The following is an 18,893-nucleotide window of genomic DNA, read 5'->3' as shown; positions in this document are numbered from 1 at the left end:
CACCAAAAACATCTTAAAATTCGATCAAGAATATCAACTTTTTTATGTAGTTCAGAATTCATCTTCCTTTGGTTTCTCGGAGTGCACAGGCACCAAATTCCGTATCTCTGCCACTACACTTAAGATTAATGACAGTTTTAGATCCAAAAAATTAAATATCAAAAACTCCAGCCGCCAGGGGTATAAGCCGCTGCCGCCAAAGCCACCACAAAGTATAATGTAGAATCAGGCTCTTCTAAATCAAGGCTGCGCCTAAAAGATGTATGGATATCTATTAACGACCAATAATTTTGTTGGTCAGCTCTAATTTCTTCCTTGTGAGTGGATAAAGGAGGGCAAAGCCTCTAAATCTACAAGCCCCATATGACCAATTTCCAAGCATTCTTTTCTGGAAACTCCAATGGGACCAGGAACAAATAACAATCACTCTTATCATACACCACTATGGAGCTAATATCTAATTGGGCCATCCAAGCTCCCAGAAGCAAACTGAAAACACACCAAAAGAAAATTGACTGTAACCATCATTCATTAAAAAAAGAAAAAAAGAAAAAAGAAAAGAAAAAAATGATGATATTTTAGAACGATTCTGACATACTTGCCAAGGACTTTGGTCAATACCTGTTGGACAATTGGATTTGTTGATGTTGTGAATTCATTGGTCATCCCTTGCCAAACAATTTTCCCCTCGTACAGAAATATTAGCCTATACGTAGTGAAGAAGTATATTCAGACAAACTATAACATCATCACATATGAAATCAAAAACTGGATGGAGCATAACCTGTCTACAGCTCTTCTAATGGTACTATGTTGGTGGGTAACAACCACGTATGATGCTATCAACCCAGGCTTTCCAACTGCATCCTCACCTTTCACATGAACAGATCGGATGAGATCTTCAACGACAGTAGATGCTATAGGGTCAAGTCCAGCTGTAGGTTCATCGTACAAGAGCACCTGCTTGAGGATTTGAAAGACTTGTTAGGAGACAGGACCAACTTGTAGAAATATTTACGTCCACATTTAAATAGTTGGTATACAATTAACTGATAGAAAGGAAGGAAATGAGAAATTATTTTCAACTACAAGAAAAAGAAAAAAAGAAACATAAACTGGATTGCAAGCTTGATGAAAGACAACAAAGGAAGAAAAAGTTACCTCTGGCTCTAATGCTCTCTTTGTAGTGTCACAAATTATGGACCGAGCTAACGCAACTCGTTTTTTCATTCCACCAGACAACTCAGAAGGGAACCTATCCTCAACATCCTAATTATAATAGACATCAATGAGAAAAAACCTAAAACTCAAGAAGCTAAATGTATATGCATGCATGGATAGACTAGGGGAAGGCTATGGTGTAAAACACACAATGCAGGTTCTGGCTGTAAGAGTTGGTTGATTAAGCAATTTTTTTAAGCTTAGGCAAGATAGATTTCCCCTCAACAGGCTCAATTAAGGCAAATCAAATATTATTCTCTGAACTGCATCAAATATAATTATTTCCCCTCAACAGGCTCAATTAAGGCAAATCAAATATTATTCTCTGAACTGCATCAAATATAATTAGCACCCAAAGATCATGAAGAGGAGATTACACATATCCTTCTATTCATTAAGTCTGTTACGGTGTTACCTCAGGGTTATAGATGTATGAGAGGAAACCTTACACAGTGTGAACTCTATTGGACTCAAACTATTGTAATCCAGATTGCAAATTTGCAATAATCACAGAAGACACTGAGACTGAAGGAGGGGGAACAACATACAAGTCAAGCTTTTAAATTAGGAACCTGGTCATTCTCCACCAACCAAGTGACAAAGATGGGCGAGGTGGTTTCAACTCAGACCAATATTGACATTTATCGCATACCTTTAACCCAACTGCAGCCAGGCTTTCTGTCACAAGCTTTGAAATTTGATCCTCAGACAAGCTTGAGTTTTCATATCTGTATTAAAACCAAAAAAAAAAAAAAAAAAAAAAAAAAAAAAAAGAAAAGAAAAGGAAGAAATGAAGAAAAAGTAATTCTACCTATTTCTTTAGGAAATATTTTTGAACAAACATTCACATTTTATCTATGCTAAGTTCTGCAAAAGAAATGGCAGAGAACAATAAAAAAAGATGTAAAAGGTAATTTAGACTGTCTTACAGAAGGAAACCAACATTTTCACGAACAGTAAGAGAATCAAAAAGTGCCGCACTCTGAAACACCTGTTAAAATAGAAGTAAATTAAGTTATATACATTCTAGACTTGATAAACATAGAGAACACAGAGAAAATAACCATATAAAAATTAAAAACAAAATCTACCAATCCAATTCGAAGGCCAGAAATCTCCTCATCACTGATCAAACCAGCTCTCTTTCTACCGCGAATATAAACATCTCCCTGCATTAATGACAATATAATCCATAATCCACTGAAGCTCGGTAAATTTCAATCTAAATAATTTAAGAAAAGGACATTGCAATAAACCACCATTTATTTATTTTACTAACCTTGTCTGGAGCAAGAAGCCCTGCCATAATCTTCAATACTGTAGATTTCCCAGTGCCAGAAGGCCCAATAATTCCAACGGCTTCGCCATGTCTAATCTATAGAAGAACATCACTAGGATATAAATGGAGTAAAAACATTGATTTATGAGGAGAAAAAAATAAAGTCGATAAAAGTCTTAAAAAAACAAAAAAAACAAGAAAACAAAAGAGCAGATATCCAAACACAAAACCCACAAATTGCTAATATGTGTTTATCATATTCTCAATGTACTTATTGTACAAGCCTCAACAAAGTCAAAGTAAAAATCTCTCCTGTGTGTTTGATATTGCTAACTTAAAAGTCCATGCCAATAAAGTGACGGGCATAATGATAAGGTAGGGACTAGGAAACTTATTTCACATCCATAAATAGATGAGGTTTATCGAAGAGGAAAAATATGAAAAGAAATGGGGAGAAATTAGATTCACCTTGAAGCTGACACCTCTCAGTATATGCTTCTCACCAAATGACTTATACACGTCTCTACACTCGATTAGAATATCAGAATCATCTTCCGGGTCACGAACTGTGCTCAAATACTCTGGCTTACACGGATCCTAGTGATATAATATTGTCAGCCACCAAAAACAACAACTTGTCCAAATCAAATTCAGTGAAATAACAGGTATCTCTAACTAATACCAGTAATCACATAATGGACAGATAAAGCATAAAGGATGTCCAGAACAAGACAGCATTGAGTTTACTCCAAGAGAATATTGGGAATTCTGAAAAATAATTTCAATATCCAAATCTATAAAAAGCGTAGAATTTGCAGGTATTATTTCTCAATTAAGCTAGCGAAGAACAGTTGAATTGCCGTGTACCATTATAACAGGTGTTGAGAAAGGAAGAATGGAAAAGCATTTACATTGAATTTGGAAGGAAAGGATCCCTCACTCCTCAGGTTCTGCGGAGGCGCCATACAAGCACAAATGATTTTCTTCTGCTTATAACTGCAGCGATTAATTGTTCTCACCAATGTGGCCGACCGAGATGAGCTACTACATATGATCAGTGGAGATGACACCGAGCACGACAAAGAAACCATTTTTTTCCGTTGAAAATAATTCGGCTTCTTGGGTTACCCAAATTCCTAAATTAGGAAGCAAAACCCAAAAGGACTTGCCGACCAAATACCCTTTTCTGAAGCAATGTTTAGGTTGTTGGTACAGAAAGCTTTGAACTTGAAGCAGAATCCAGGCAACTCAGGTTCTGGGTATTGGAATTTTGTGATTCCGAAGCAGACCCAGAAGGCTTCCAAGGCCAAAAACCCCCCAGAAACCAAATGAATCCGTCAGTATTGAAGGCAAAATCGAAATGGGGATTTTGGGTTGAAGGGAGTGAGAGAAATTCAAGGTTGTTGGCTTGTGATACAATGTTATGGTCATATATGGCGTCTCTATGGGCAGCAGGGGTTGTCTTCCTTTTAAGTTGGAGCGGATTCGGATTCCATTGATGGTTGCCTTGTCGGAGAGAAAAGCAAAAGCGATATGGACTCGCAAGTTAGGTATGTATGGCCGGATGGGAATAAAAATACACGCTACAGTCAGTAAGCTTGGAACCAATCGGTCAATGCCGTATGGGGCTTTTACGATTTTATTCTCTCAGTCTATTTTTTATTTTTCTGGATTTTTTCTTCTTCTATTACTCTCCCTCTTTGTGGGTTCTTAATTAATAATTAACTTTTTTAAAATTAAAAAAATGGAAGAAAAAAAAAATTTGTTTGATATATATTTATCTTTTTTAAATCGTTGGCAGGTCATACTTGACCAAACACAATAACCCGATTGTCAAAACCCGAAGAAGCCCAAAAAGAAAGTGCACATAGAATAGAACTCCGAGCCCTGGCTTCTATACCTCCCAGCCGATTCGCTAACAACGCAGCAAAGCAGTCGTACCGGACCTGCTCTGTCATTCTCGTTTAGGGTATTTTTCTATTTCCCTTCTTCAAGATTTCCTTTTTTTTTTTTTATTCTTGTTCTCTTTTTTTTTTTTTTTTTTTTTTTCTTTTTTTGGGTGCTGGGTAGACTGATAATGGGTGAGGTTGAGAAATTACCAGTATCTTTTTGATTGTTAGGTCGGAAAAAAAGGAAAAAAATAAAATAAGAAATAAAAAGTTGGGAATTTGTGCGGTTTCTGTGGTATAATATTGGAGGTTAAGAAAGTCTGTGTACTGTGGTTTTTATTTGGTTTTTGCTAGCATGTTGTGCTAAAAGCGCAATGATCAACTAGCCTAGTGTAGTCTAGTTCATTCGTTTCCCTGTGTAAACAGCCGTGTAAAACCTGTATTTCCTCACAAGTATTAAACTAACCTGATGGTTTAGAACTATAAACAAGTCCTTGTAAAAAGAAACCCGAAGACGATATCTAACATTAATGGTGTAAGTAAATGTAGCAGACATGAGTATGGATTGTTTCAAAGCTAAATTTAGAGGCAGCTTGGGGGACCTGACACCTGATTCTACAACCTCATGTCATTATCCTTTATGTTCTTAAACTGATTTGAATAAAAAGGATCAAAATTTATAGCTTTTATCCTGCTTGTTAGGCTGAAATAAACTTTTATCCTGTGTTGTGCTTAGGGTATATGGGTTTTGGATATCAGTTGTGTTAAAAGTATAACACTGGCAGAAAAGGGAACTGAGGAAGGTAGTTTTAATCGGAAAGATGGACAAGAATTAACGGCAACTGGAAACTTTGATATTAACTTTTGGCTATTAGTACTTTTTGCTGTGGATTTCACTTGCTCGTAAATTAATGAGTTGGAAATTTGTTGTTTTTAGAGAATAGTTGTTGATGTTTGCAGTTTCTACATATGATGGTGAAAGTTTGCACGCTGTCTGAACTTCAGTGTTTTTTTCTTACATTGACAGTGGGGTTGTGGTGATTGCTCTTTTATTCTTTCAACATGTCATCCCTAAGGAATGCTGTTAGCAGACGAGCTCATAAGGAACGAGCTCAACCGTAAGTGCCCTTGGTTCCCCTCATATGGTTTTCTGTGTGTTTTACTGCATCCTATGATGAATTTATGACTTTTTTTTTCCCAGGCAAGAAAGGAAAAAATTTGGGCTTCTTGAAAAGCACAAGGACTATGTTGAGCGTGCAAAAGCATTCCACAAAAAGGAGGAGACTATACAGGTAAGCTTGTGAAGCCTTTGTTACCAGTCTCTTGGTATTTGCAATTTTTTCTCTTGTTTTTGCTTCAGCTTTTATTTAAGTCCCAGACATGGCTAATTTACACTTTATGCTTAATTACAGAGGCTCAAAGAGAAAGCGGCTTTTAGAAATCCAGATGAGTTTTACTTCAAGATGATCAAGACTCAAACTGTTGGTGGAGTCCATAAATTAGAGTAAATTAAAACTCTTAGTTTAAAGCTTCTTTAGCATAGCATTTACCATTTTAATTGTTAGTTAAATGACTTGCAAGCTTTTGCATTAGGAGTCAGGCAAATAAATACACTCCAGAAGAGCTCATGCTTATGAAGACCCAAGATATAGGATATATCCTCCAGAAATTACAGAGTGAGAAAAATGTAATGAACGCATTATCAAGAGGTTATGCTTGTATTAAGTTTATGAATTCTTTCTGTTGGTGTTGATCAATCAGTTGTTTGATGCAGAAAATTCAAAAGTTGACTGCCATGCTGCATTCTCTTGATAATCACCCATCCAATAGACATGTCTATTTTGCTGAAGACTGGTTTGAGTTCTCTTCTCTGATTAAAGTCCTTATAGAACTTATTTATTTTGTGCAAAGCTGAAAAAAAATAATAATAATAGATTACATTTGTTTTCTAACTTTTTCTGATTTTGACTTTGAAATTAGAGGTGGAATCATTATTAGTTCTCTTCTCTTTAGAATCATATGGATTTTTTAAAAACTCCTTTGCTCATTTCTTGTAGGAAGGAGGCTAAAGAAATACAATCTTGTTCTTCAAAGGGTCGAATGTTGACTGCATCTGATGGCATTCCTGAACATATCAGAAGGTATTTACCATTATATTTTCCATGATGGATTATGTTGTTGACTTAAAAATGGAAACATGAAGCTGAGCCTTGGATGTTTATCACAAAGTCAATGTTTACTGTTTATAAAAAGAGGGCACTGTCCCTTTTTTATGGAAAACCTGTGGTTTTTCCATGTTGGATGGAATTACTTTGAAATTTGGTCTAGCTATTAATATATTACTTGTTTATGTTGTTGCTAAACATGAATTTTATATGTGGAATGATTTATTTCTTGCATCTAATTGGCCTGAATTCTTGAGAGCCTACTAGTCATATAAGAAAATCTTTAAGATTTGTATAGCTGTTTATGCCATGGCATCTACCTTTATTCTGCATATCATGGTACTTACCTTTATATCATGGTATTTACCTTTATTCTTGAGAGCCTACTAGTCATATAAGAAAATCTTTAGGATTTGTATAGTTGTTTATGCCATGGCATCTACCTTTATTCTGCATACCAATCTTTACTTAGTTGTTTATATCATGGTATTTACCTTTATTCTGCATACCCATCTTTACTTTTTCATCCTTTCCTGTCCTGAATTGGAGGCAAATTATCACTTTTAAGTCTCATTCTCTTACCTCCTGTTGACAGGAAAACAGATTCTTCCTACAGAGAACTAGAAGCAAGGAGGAGCAGAGTCAGTGACTTGGAGAAAATCTATATGGATATGACAATGCAGAAGGAATTACAGGTATTGAATCTAAACCTTTCCTGGTTTCAATGCGGCTATCTGTTTGTGCATTGAATATGATAATAATATTACATCTTGTTAAATGAATAGAAAAAGGGACGAAAGCGAAAGCTACGTGAGGATGAGATTGTCTGTCCCACGTCCAAACCTGTATACAAATGGCGTCCAGAGCGAAAGCGTTGAGAAGGGCATCATCTTGATCTACTTTGAGCTTCTTTCTCTGTCTTTCAGAATTTTTGTACTACAATATTTCAGGGTTGGCTCTCATTTCCAACTGTAGATTTATCCTTTTTTTTTTTTTTGTGTTGGGTTTTAGAGTATAACATAATTATTGTAACCAAGTTCCAAGACACATCTTTCTTAATTTATATTATAGCTTTTTCAATTTATTTATGCTGGATAATTGTGTATGGTATACACATTGACACTAAAATTGAAAGAATCTTCAAAATCTGTAGCTAACAGTATGCTTATCTACCTATCAATCACTCCTTGATTCTTATATAAAGTTATTTTTGTGCTTTGACTGTGTTAAATATAAAGGTATGAAAAACAAAAGAAACCATTTTCAGCTTATTTTATATTCACGAAGCGACTGCATAAGACCCTAGAAAAATACTCGAAAACTAACATTATTAGGCTCAAGCAGTAAAAGTAACCTATTGAACTAAGAAATTATAGTAAAACAATGGTTATAAATGGGGAAAAGGAAATGCTATCTGATTGTTAAAAAATCAATCTGGTATCCTAATGTTAAGCCGTCTAAGCCACAAAGAATGAAGAATCATATGAAATACATCAAATGGTTTAGCAGGTCGGTTCAGTTCAAAATGCCTTCGAACTTGCAAAACCCTCTTCTGCAATGTCAAAAACCTCCTCTGTGACACTGCTTTCAAGATTGTCTTGAGCTCTGGTATTCTCTTTGGTGGGATTTGTATAGTAAACTTTGTCCAATCAAGAACATCACCAAAGGGTAACGAATAGTACTCAGAAATAAGAACAGGAACACAACCAGCACTCATTGCCTCCACAACTCTAGGACTAGCTACTTCAGACCCACTTGGACAAAGACAAAACTTTGTCCGTCCCATTATTTGGTGGTAGTTTTGTCCCTTCGGAAGGTACTCATGAACTTGAATTTCATCATCTTTGTCCCTCCAATGCTCAAACAGAAACTTCCTAATGTCTCCATGAGCTCCACCGGCAAAGAAGGCAAGGATTGAACGGTTTTTAAGAGGTTGGCCAAGACGAGGAGGTCCAAGATGGTTAGCTGCTAAGTTATACTCCGGCAATGAGACGTCTCTATTAGGTTCAAATCCTTCGGAAGTGTTGGCATTGCATAAAACTCTTATGAAGTTCTTGTAGAACTTCATGTCATCGTTTATGATTTCTGGTGCCTGCAAAAATTCAAAGCGAGAAATGCAAGTTCAATGAAATGATTGTATAGAGTTTTGTTTTGGGTGTATCTAGAATCTAATCAGTAGCTCAGTAGTGCTAGCCCAATGGCCCATTTCCTAAATTTAAACCACTAATCGTTCAAAAATTATATTATAAAAAAAGTGCACGTGCATGCATGTATTATTTTATTTATCCAATATATATATATATATATATATATATGGGGAAGTGTTTATTTTATTTGATTAATTGAAAAGATTGCATGCTCATGTTTCAAACCCAGATCCGAGAATGAAGATTTTTACTCTTTAAGTATCCCTTAAGAAACGAATGTATTGTGCATGCACATATTTGGTCGGAAATAAAAAATGGAACGTTTGGAAAATTGAAGAGTGAATTGACAATCATACCCAATCATGACAAGAGACCATAAAATGGTCGGCTCCTCTGCTCCTATTCCAATGGGGGTATTTTTGGGCAACCACATTAATATAGTCGGTGACTATGCGGACCAATCGGCCATGAAAGGAATAAGAATCAGACCGATCGTAGAGGTAATCGGCGACTCTCTTCACGCTGACCGGTACGAAAAACGCATGGGCCTCGTCTTGAGTTTGGGCCAAAAACGGGCTTTTTCCACTAGAGTCCAATTCATCAATGAATTGGCCCTCTATGGAGTAAATATAAGTCATTGGCCCACTATGAAACAATGGATGTTCTCCTTCTTTGTAAGCCCATATTTTGAATCTCTTTACCATCTCTATATGACTCCTATTGTTTTACACACAAAACGTTAAAAATATACACACAAAAACAAAAACAAAAAAATTAAATAAATAAATGAAAAGTCTTACATCAAACTTGCATTATACGCAGAAAATAATATTTAATTTTTTTTTTTTAATATTGAATTAAATATGAGAGGAAATTCTTTTAATGTGGACATCAATTTCAGAGTCACGACGGATAACTTGGGATTGGGCTAAAGTACTAGGACAGCAAAGTGGCTCAAAGTATAAGGAAAACAAAAGGGAAAAGAAATGGAAAATATTACTATAAATGGTGATGTGGCGTTTAAAATTATATCATTTTCTAATTCTTTATTTGTATGTTATACACAATTTTGAAAATTGGTGATAAAGAAAGGAAACAGTTTGAAATGGTCATGTAAATTGAACATATTTAATAAAATGGTAATAATTTGGTAGAGAAATTTTTAGTTTGTCTAGATGGCCAAAAAGTGTATCATTCATCATCACCACCAAAAAACCAGCGGGACCAAATGGGCCAATGAAAGCAATCAAAGGATGTAGACCTCTTTAATTAAAATAAACATGTATAATATACATATATATATATATATATATATATATATATAATATCAGAAGATTCCAGGACGAAAAAAGAAGCTAATAATTGAGAAAAAGGTTGCTTTGGCCAAACGAAAGCATTTAATAGTACACTGAATAATTAAAAAAATGATTTGTACAAAATGGTATAGGAAAGGTCCTTAATACTTTGGCAGCATTTTCAAAAAACAAATCCAAAGAATATCTTCCTAACAAGTACACGTTTTCATAAAACATTATTATTTTTATTTTTATAAATATTTGTTCCCAAAAAAAAAAAAAGAAAGGGGAAAGAACTCAACTGATGAAAAGCGTAGGCGTTTCTGTAGATAGTTCCTCTTGGAATGTAAATCTCATGGCTATCTGATGTATAATTCTTTGTGCGAATTGCTTTGTGTATAGCAGCTCTTGCTTCTGCCAAACCTTCTTCAACCTTCCCTATACCACTACTCTCATTCTTCTGCTCATTAAAAACCAATAAACTATAATTATAAATTAAAATGAAAAAAACTAAGTATACAAAAAAAAAAAAAAAAAAAAGGAGAGAATTTTTATATAATCCAAAAACTCCATAAGGGTATAGTAAATTTGCTTACTTTAACATGGTCTGGGACAATTTGAGTGGTTATGGTGGATGGAGGGCTTTGCCGGAGGAGAGACTCCCCCACCGTCGGTAATGATTCTGGTTCTGGTTCTGGGTTCTGTGTTTGGTGGGGAGTAGATGATGAAGTTGTGGAGGAGGAAGAGGAAGAGGAAGAGGAAGAGGAAGATAATTTGATAGAAAAATGGATTTGGTTTAAGGGAGAGAAATAGAGGGCAGTGAGAGAGAGGACGAGGAATGTTAAGAGTAAATATGGTGAACGGAATTCCATAGTTTCCATGGTTCATTAGTGCTATAGTATGCTTTTTCTTTATGTTTTTGTTTTTTTCTTGGTGCGGTTTAGGAATGGGGGTGACCATTATTTATGAAATCCAAAACATGATACAGTACTCCATTTCAACCAATTTGACTCCGCTCTTTTGCTGCCACGTCAAGCCCAACTTTTTAATGTTTTCGAGAATCAAAACTGGGGTTAGATTATGATAATATTTATTTGTGATGCGGTATGGTGAAGTTTCAGAATTCATGGAAGGCATGTGAAATTTCCTCACCAAATTCATATGCACTGCTACTACATGTGCGAAAGGAAATCCAACTCTAAATTCAACATAATAAACAGAGAAATTCGTGAGTTGGGAAAATCCATTTTAGATGTCAATAAATGCCAGCAATTTTTTAATGCTAGTGCTTTACCATTACATAAGTGAGAATTTTTTTTTTTTTTTTTTTGGGGTGAGTATTACATAAATGAGATAGATGGCAAATATCATGACCATTTCATCGGTGACTTGGAGCAAAAACAAACAAAAAACCTAAATTAAAAAAAAAAAAAAAAAGGCGAAAAACCTCTTCCTAGATTAATGTTTAATTAATGAATTGTACTGTACATCTATATTAGCTTCATCAATATGATAAAATTCAAAACAAAGAATATATACAGGACAAAACATACTTTGCTAAGTAGATCCTCTGCACTTGAATGTCAACCATATATTTTTATGTCCTACTCTTTCTAAACTAACCTATACCAAATTCACATGTTAACCATTCAGTTGCATAGTTTAATTCTGAGTTGTCCTGCTTCAATTTCTTTTGTTCCTTTTTCCTAGTGTCATATTTCGTCAAAAAATATGAAGATATAGAAATTAGTCTTTGATTACCAAATTTAACCAATATAATATATATACTTTCTCTTTTAATATTCAATATAACAATAGAAATCAATGAAAAAATTTTGTGCACAATCCTATAAAGCTTATCATTTTTATTGAGATTGAGGATGTACTTTCTTCGAAAGTAACAATTCTATAAAGTTCACAATGTGAACAAGTGCTTGATCTATACAGGCAAGAACATCATCAAAAGTAATGATCTTGCCATGCCAAATAACCATGTAAACAACCAATCTAACCATTGGAGAAATAGCTTTTGCAATTACTTTTCCACAACCAAAATTAGAGACTCCGGAAACATAATTCCTTTTCTTCTAATGTACTTGCACCGTTTTACTTGAAAAGGCTAAATTATTTTGAATCGTTGCATGAGCCCGAGAACAATATTGTAACCTACATAGACTTATAAATAGGATCAGGGTTAACAACGAAATAAAAACCATACAAAGAAAGAAGAGCCACTTGTTATTAATTAATAACTTGGAAGACGTACATACATGCATACATGCATGCATGCATATAGATATATAAATATGTTCAAGTCAAATACCCTGAAATATACATAAGTATACATTTGCTAAGGAACAATGTCTTTCGGTTTATTGCAACTTGCCTTTAAGCGTGATGAGAATTGAGGATATAATAAGTCAGTATGCAAAACCAATGGTGTTTATTATAACTCTCTTTGCCTTATTGTTAGATTCTCATTAAGGGAGAGGGCATTAGTTCTCAATACATAGCACGTACACACTTATAGAATTTCTCTTAAACATCATGACAATATATGTTTCCTTATTGAGTTAATATTCTGTTTATATGTCTATAATTTGTTGTGAATTAGTACTTGGCCAACCAAATAGGTTATAGGATTTAGAAGGAGTTTAGTGAATAGTTTCTCTAATATTAACTTCTTTTCAAAATCTGAGTGAATTAAAGGCTTTAAAATATTTTTAAGGATTGCAAAACCTTAACCATTTATCTAGAGATAGAAAAACACTAAAATCATTGTTTCTTTTTAAGTGTATATATGAAATGCATCAATATGGCTACTTGTCGGTTTTGCTAGCTCTACTGAGTTTCCTTCAAGATTGTGTTCAGTTTTGGTATTTATGCATCAACGGTTTTCGATTTTGCTACACTATTTTATTACCCTTATATATATATATATATATATATAGATATTGTTTGGTATAATTCCATCAGGTAATGTAGCAATCTAAATTTTGCGAATATGTTTCTTCATTATAATCAACATTAGAATTCCATCATGTTCTAAATTTAGTACTTTATACCATGTATCTTACAAACAAGAATGTATTTTTTTCTTCTACCCCAAAAAAAAAAAAGTACGCATTCTCATTGGCAATTATATTCTAGGTCCTCTGTTTTCTCTGCTTTAGTAATTTATTTCTTCTTCTCCTTCTATTTCCCTTTTTTTTTTCGTTTTTTTTGCTTACTTCCCATATATAATACTCCATAAACTCAGTTATCAAACTCAGGGAACAAGACACTTGGACTTCTCGCCTTATGCTTTTCATTTTATCCACCAAATGCAATTTCATCTTTCTTGTTACTTTTATATTTTTATCATGACAGTATAAGATTTCTTCGCATATCTTGTTCTAAGCACTAGTTCTTTTTGGTGTCACCACAACTTCTGAACCAAATGGTGCTTCTGCTGTCACCAAAACCTTATGTCACGCTGCCTTCTTCAACATTCGTAACGGTTCTCTGAATTTTTTTGACTACCAACGATGATATTGCATTGTAAAAGACAATAAACAATGGGTAATTGAGAACAAAAGATGGGTCTGAACAGTCATAGTTACTTGACCTGGTAATAGAATAAAATTGATCATTAGTAAAATTTGTTGCATCATAAACCAAACCTGGGTCAAGTGCTTGATTTGGATTGATGAAGCCTGATCCCATTGCTAGAGTAGAAGCAAATTGAAGATTATTTCATTGTGCCTTCTGCAACAGTCAAGACCCATGGGAATTCATTTTTTACACTCCCAGTGGTTGGACCAATGAATCCTGCAGAACATACTACCGGTAGTCCCTCCCCCATAGCAGCTAACAAGGCAAACGCTATAGAATCTTTATACAATGGCAATTCCCTAACTTATCATGCAAGGACACAGAAATCAAATCGACACCATCAGAAATAGCCTGATCTATACAAGCAAGCATATTTGAAGAGTCCATTCCTTTGTTCAATGCAACTTTGTATACAGCAAATCGAGCGCTTGGAGCTGTACCTTTAGAAGTTTCTGTAGCATAGCCAAAATAAGAAGCCTGTTTCACATAGTTTCCAACAGCTATAGAGGAAACCAAGGTTCCATGTCCTAATGTATCTCTCGCTGAATCCTTACTGCATTTTACCAGATCTTGCTTTCTTCAAACCTTCATTTAAGTATCCAGCTCCAAGAACATTGGAATTGCACAAGGGTTAAAATCTTCTCTAGCTTCCTCACATGATTCATTCCACTTAGTTGGGATATTAGCACTCAAACCCATATCTTTGAAACCTCTATTCTCTGGCCATGTACCACTATAAATAATTGCAATAATAACATCTTTACCATACTTTAGATTGTCCATAATTCAATAGTGGAATAATTAAGCTTTAGGAATTCTGGTATGTAAGTGGTATCAAATGTGGACTTGAACCACTATAAGCTAAGAGAAATTCTCTTTGACTTTTTTGAAGTCTCTAATTCATGCAAGGATAGAAATGCACTAAACCCATGAATCACATTGTTGTAATTGTATATGAGCAATGATGAAGATGGAAGCTCATGATTTGTTGAGGAAATTGAATGCTCATGCCTGAGGCCATTAATGATGGAGTACCAGTTGTGATGGCCAGAAAAAGCCAAGGGCATTTGAGATTTGTCCATATGGATAATGTAGATAGACCTCTTTGTGAATTCTGCTTTAGTAGTGAGAATAAAGAAATACAATAAGAGAACAGGAACGGTGATGAGAAGGAAATGGTGCTGCAACTGCTGCAAGAAAACACATAATTGTTTTGAAAACACAATCAATTGAATGGCTGAATTGTATAAGTAGTTATAATGTTATATGCAGCTAATTAATGATCAAGTATCATCCATATGGATTGCACTCTTGGACAGCAAAAGGGTACCCCCCGGAGACCAGAGTAGTCTCTTTAGGATACTTGAAGGTGATATATTAAATTAATAACATTGATGATTAATTAATGAGTATATGGTATTAATCATTAAAGGAAAAATGCAGCAAAAAAAGTACCATGTTTCATCTGTCCTCTTAAAGAAAACTTCTTTAAAAAATAATAATAATAACAACAAATTGAATATTACACATCGGGAAAAGTAATAGAAAACTACTAGTCCAGAGTGAATTATAAAATGGCTCTAGTATACAAAAGCAATGTTAAATAACAGTAAAATGATGCAAAAGATTAATTAAAGTTTAAATGGCCACTGGTAACCTAAAATTGAGTCTTCTAAGCCAGACAGAGTGAAGAACCATGTGAAACACATCAAATGGTTTAGCGGGTCTGTTCAATTCAAAATGCCTTGAAACTTGCATAACCCTCTTCTGCAACTTCAAGTACTTCTTATGTGGAATTCCCTTCAAGATTGTCTTTATTTCAGGTATTCTCTTTGGTGGGATTTGTACAGAAAACTTGTTCCAATCAAGCACATCATCAAAGGGTACCGCATAGTAGTCAGAAATAAGCACTGGAACACACCCTGCATACATTGCCTCCACCACTCTAGGACTTGCAACTTCTGACCCACTTGGGCACAAGCAAAACTTAGTTTGTCCCATTAGTCCATGGTAGTTCTTCTTCTTGTCAAGATTTTCATACACTTGGACTTCCCCATCTTTGTCCTTCCAATACTTGAACAAAATGTCCCTTATGTCACCGTGCGCTGCACCTGCAAAGAAAGCAAGAATCGGCCGCTTATCCGGTGGCTGACCGAGACGGGGTGGACCAAGATTGAATGCCTTCAAGTTGTATTCTGGTATTGAGACATCTCTTGTGGGCTTGAATCCTTCAGAGGTGTTAGCATTGCATAGCACTTTCATGAAGTTCTCATAGAGCTTGTGGTTTTTACGTTCAATTCTTGATGCCTGAAAAGTTGATCATTAAAATTGACTGGTCATCAAACAAGATTCATAGAAGTAGCAAATAATGGAATCCATATTTTTTCTCAACCAATGATTCCAAATTCGAATCTCTTAACATTGAGAAATAAAAGAAGCAAATAAAATGATGTGGTAACAAACTATATAAGAGCTTTACCCAATCATGACAAGAAACCATGAAATGGTCAGCTCCACTGCTTCTATTCCAATAAGGGTATTTATCAGCAATAACAAAGATATAGTCTTTGAAAATTCGAACCAAGCGATGAAAAAATGTTTCATGGTGAGGTCTGAATTGGTAATCTGTGATTTTGGAGACACTCAAAGGTATGAAAAATGCATGGGCCTCATCCGGATGTTGGGCCATAAATGGGCTTGGCCGAGTTTCCATCTCGAAAATGAATTGGCCTTCAATGGAGTATATGTATGTTGTTGGGCCGTTATGAGCCATTGGTAGATCTCCTTCCTTGTACGCCCATATCTTGAATCTCTTGACCATCTCTATATGACTCCTATTAATTAAATGCCCCAAAAGTATATAAATAAATAAATAAAGGCCAAAAATATAATAATTTTGGATAAGCATAGAGTATAAATCAGCGCCATGGCCATCCACAATATAAAGACACAGGACAAATTTTTCTTTAGCAAGCATGTGGACCATTCAGAAAAATAAATACGAAAAATACAAAATTGAAAAACTACAAAAACCTTAGAGAGAATGAAAAGATTCCCAGAAGACGTAATTAAGTAGTCCAAAAAGGAAGTAAGCTCCATATAGAAAAAACCATTTTCAACCAAACTAAATAAATAAATAAATAAAATAACAACCGCCGACGGTGGGACTCTAGTGAGCATCATCAATTTTATCTATATTTAGCAACAAAATTGATATGATTGGCCATTAAAAGCGGTAAAGAAAAGAAGATTACTTAACTGATGAAAAGCATATGGATTTCTGTACACGCTTCCTCTAGGGATGTAAATCTCATTTCTATCGGATGTAAAGTTCTTTGTAACGATGGCTTTGCGTATAGCTGCTCTGGCTCTCGCTAAATCTTCTTCAATTCTCTCTGTATTGCTCTTAGTCTGCTCAAAATAAATAAATAATGAAAAACCCAGAAAAGCAAATAACATAAGAAATAATGAAAAGTACCTGTAATGGAAAATGGTGCATACTTTGTTGGTGGGTTTAGGCTGAAGGTACGGTTGGTGATACTGGGTCAGTGCTGGAGCCGGAGCCGGTGCCGGAGAGACGAGGTTTGTTTGTGGGAGTGTAGATGGAAGAGTAATTGTAGTAGAGGTGGTGGTGGTGGTGGAGGAAGAGAAGTAATTGAGAGCGAAAGGGTTTTGTTGGAATAACGGAGAGAAGAAGAGGAGAAGAAGGGACAGAAGGAAAAAAGTCGTAAAGAGTAAATAGGGTGAACGGAGAGACTCTGAGAGAGTTGCCATTAGAGAATATAGTAATAAAGAATAATCTGAACCCTCCAGAAGAAGCAAAGAAGCTCTCTGCTCTGTTCGGTTTAGGAAGAAAATGTATAGTGATTTTATGAGCACTTTTCTGTTTGGACAATTATTATTTTTTTTTTTTAACATTATAATGTAAAATTTTACTATTTGATTGGGACCTTCAAACACCATGTCCTCTGATTTATAGCTATCTTTTTTGTATTATTTTATTGCCATTTATTTTATTTTATTTTATTTTATGTTCAATGTTTTGTGGAAGTACTAAAATTAAATTAAATTCAATCACACGGTATTCATTTTAAAAAAAATTATGTCTTCATCCCAATTTTTTCTTTAAAAAAAAGTGTTTAACTGTTTTATTTTATTTTTCAGTTAAGTTCTAAAGTTGAAATTTTTGTTATTTTTTAAAATATTGATAATTTGTGATTGTTTTTTAAAATTTCTATTTTTTTAATAAATCAATAGGATATTATAATTTTCATACAATTTTTTTTTGATGTTTTATGTAAATTTTAATTCATATATTTCCGTGTCAACTCTTTTATAATTTGGTTAAAATTTTTATAATATATGTTGATAATTCCAAAATTTTTATTACAATTTTTATAAAATTTTAATAACGTTTATTAAATTTTGAAAATATTATTGAAACACATATGAAAATACAAAATGAGTTAAAAATATCATAATCTGCATGTAAAAGTGAGTTTTATGGTAATGTCATGGTAATAAGTTAAAATTAATATGACACTCCTCTCATATATGTGTTACAGTAATATCCATTAATATTTTTTTTCCATTTTTCATAATTAAATTGTTAACAAACTGTATTTGTCAGGCAACTTCAACTTGCTGCATGAGGTTGTTGATGACCATCTTTAACTTATTTATAGTGTTATTCATCTCTTTTAGGTCGAAAAATTACGGAGAGTTGTGAATGAAGTCCAAGCCTATAGATTTGTTAGGGGTGATGTTAGCCTAGGCAGCGGCATCAAGGCGCAATTGAAATATCAGTATGTTTGCTTTAAAGCGATTATGTATGGCATTGGCGAAGTAGTTGACAGCATCATCATTCTTATGCTTGTTCACGGCCTTGTGAATCGTGAGCTTCTACTCTTCTTCCTCGTTCTTGAGCCTATTGACATGCTGTTGAAGGAAATCTACCATAACTTTGGTCGCTGCGTCATTTTTCAATATTTTTTTTTCTTCAACAAGGTTTGAAAAAAGTCAGAAACAATCAGGAAAAAAAAAAAAGAAAAAGAAAAAGAAAAAAAAGCTAACCATGAATTAGGTGGGTTTCTGGGGTTTATTTATTCTCAAAAAGGTTAATTTAGAGAAAGTCAGAAACAATTGAAACAGAAAAAATAATATTAAGATTTACCTCTTTTTCCTTACAAGGAATGCATCACCCTAAATGAAAAAGACGAGAGCGTGAAGTGGAAGACTTTAAATGGAGTCATTATTGTCAAGTAACCCAAAAAAAAAAAAAATTAAAAAAAAAATACAATTGA

General features: G+C 34.3%; 3 protein-coding genes across 11 annotated transcripts in view; 1 reads left to right on the top strand and 2 right to left on the bottom strand.

Annotated features, from left to right (window-relative positions):
• Positions 1-19: 19 nt before the first annotated feature.
• On the bottom strand, positions 20-3,601 carry LOC107412398 (protein TRIGALACTOSYLDIACYLGLYCEROL 3, chloroplastic). Of its 4 annotated transcripts, XM_016020171.4 has the most exons (10): positions 3,412-3,601; positions 2,969-3,097; positions 2,501-2,596; positions 2,313-2,390; positions 2,151-2,212; positions 1,874-1,949; positions 1,162-1,269; positions 785-960; positions 622-706; positions 20-489 (listed from the first exon to the last, which is right to left on the bottom strand). In XM_016020171.4, exons 1-10 carry the CDS (start codon positions 3,589-3,591, stop codon positions 451-453), a joined length of 1,029 nt encoding a protein of 342 aa, XP_015875657.1. In that variant the 5' UTR covers positions 3,592-3,601; the 3' UTR covers positions 20-450. The 4 variants fall into 4 exon arrangements, with proteins under 4 accessions (XP_015875657.1, XP_060667750.1, XP_060667751.1 ...); XM_060811767.1 differs by lacking the exon at positions 2,969-3,097; XM_060811768.1 differs by lacking the exon at positions 3,412-3,601 and having other exon boundaries at positions 2,501-2,612.
• Positions 3,602-4,313: 712 nt separating this feature from the next.
• LOC107412395 (probable U3 small nucleolar RNA-associated protein 11) lies at positions 4,314-7,642 on the top strand. Of its 2 annotated transcripts, none has more exons than XM_016020165.4 (9): positions 4,314-4,469; positions 5,417-5,507; positions 5,591-5,681; positions 5,802-5,893; positions 5,983-6,076; positions 6,164-6,243; positions 6,447-6,530; positions 7,150-7,249; positions 7,340-7,642. In XM_016020165.4, the coding sequence occupies exons 2-9, from the start codon at positions 5,452-5,454 to the stop codon at positions 7,430-7,432; spliced, it is 690 nt and encodes a 229-aa protein (XP_015875651.1). In that variant the 5' UTR covers positions 4,314-4,469; positions 5,417-5,451; the 3' UTR covers positions 7,433-7,642. The 2 variants fall into 2 exon arrangements, with proteins under 2 accessions (XP_015875651.1, XP_048324092.1); XM_048468135.2 differs by having other exon boundaries at positions 4,323-4,469; positions 5,350-5,507.
• LOC107412392 (probable glycosyltransferase At5g20260) overlaps positions 7,531-18,893 on the bottom strand; it is a 15,462-nt gene continuing 4,099 nt past the window's right edge. The window contains exons 1-4 of one of the 5 annotated variants that reach the window (XM_016020162.4): positions 10,593-11,125; positions 10,299-10,456; positions 9,058-9,418; positions 7,531-8,646 (exon numbers count right to left, since the gene is read on the bottom strand). In XM_016020162.4, the coding sequence (XP_015875648.3) occupies positions 7,984-8,646; positions 9,058-9,418; positions 10,299-10,456; positions 10,593-10,877 (1,467 nt within the window). In that variant the 5' untranslated portion in view covers positions 10,878-11,125 and the 3' untranslated portion in view covers positions 7,531-7,983. Of the gene's footprint in view, positions 8,647-9,057; positions 9,419-10,298; positions 10,457-10,592; positions 11,126-15,056; positions 15,898-16,069; positions 16,425-16,849; positions 17,005-17,068; positions 17,604-18,893 lie in introns of those variants that run through there. The other 4 variants (XM_016020163.4, XM_048468127.2, XM_048468128.2 and 1 more) reach the window with 4 other exon arrangements.

The sequence above is a fragment of the Ziziphus jujuba genome, chromosome 10, assembly GCF_031755915.1.
Source record: "Ziziphus jujuba cultivar Dongzao chromosome 10, ASM3175591v1".
In the NCBI taxonomy this organism is placed as follows: domain Eukaryota; kingdom Viridiplantae; phylum Streptophyta; class Magnoliopsida; order Rosales; family Rhamnaceae; genus Ziziphus; species Ziziphus jujuba.
This window is presented reverse-complemented; position numbering and strand designations above follow the sequence as displayed.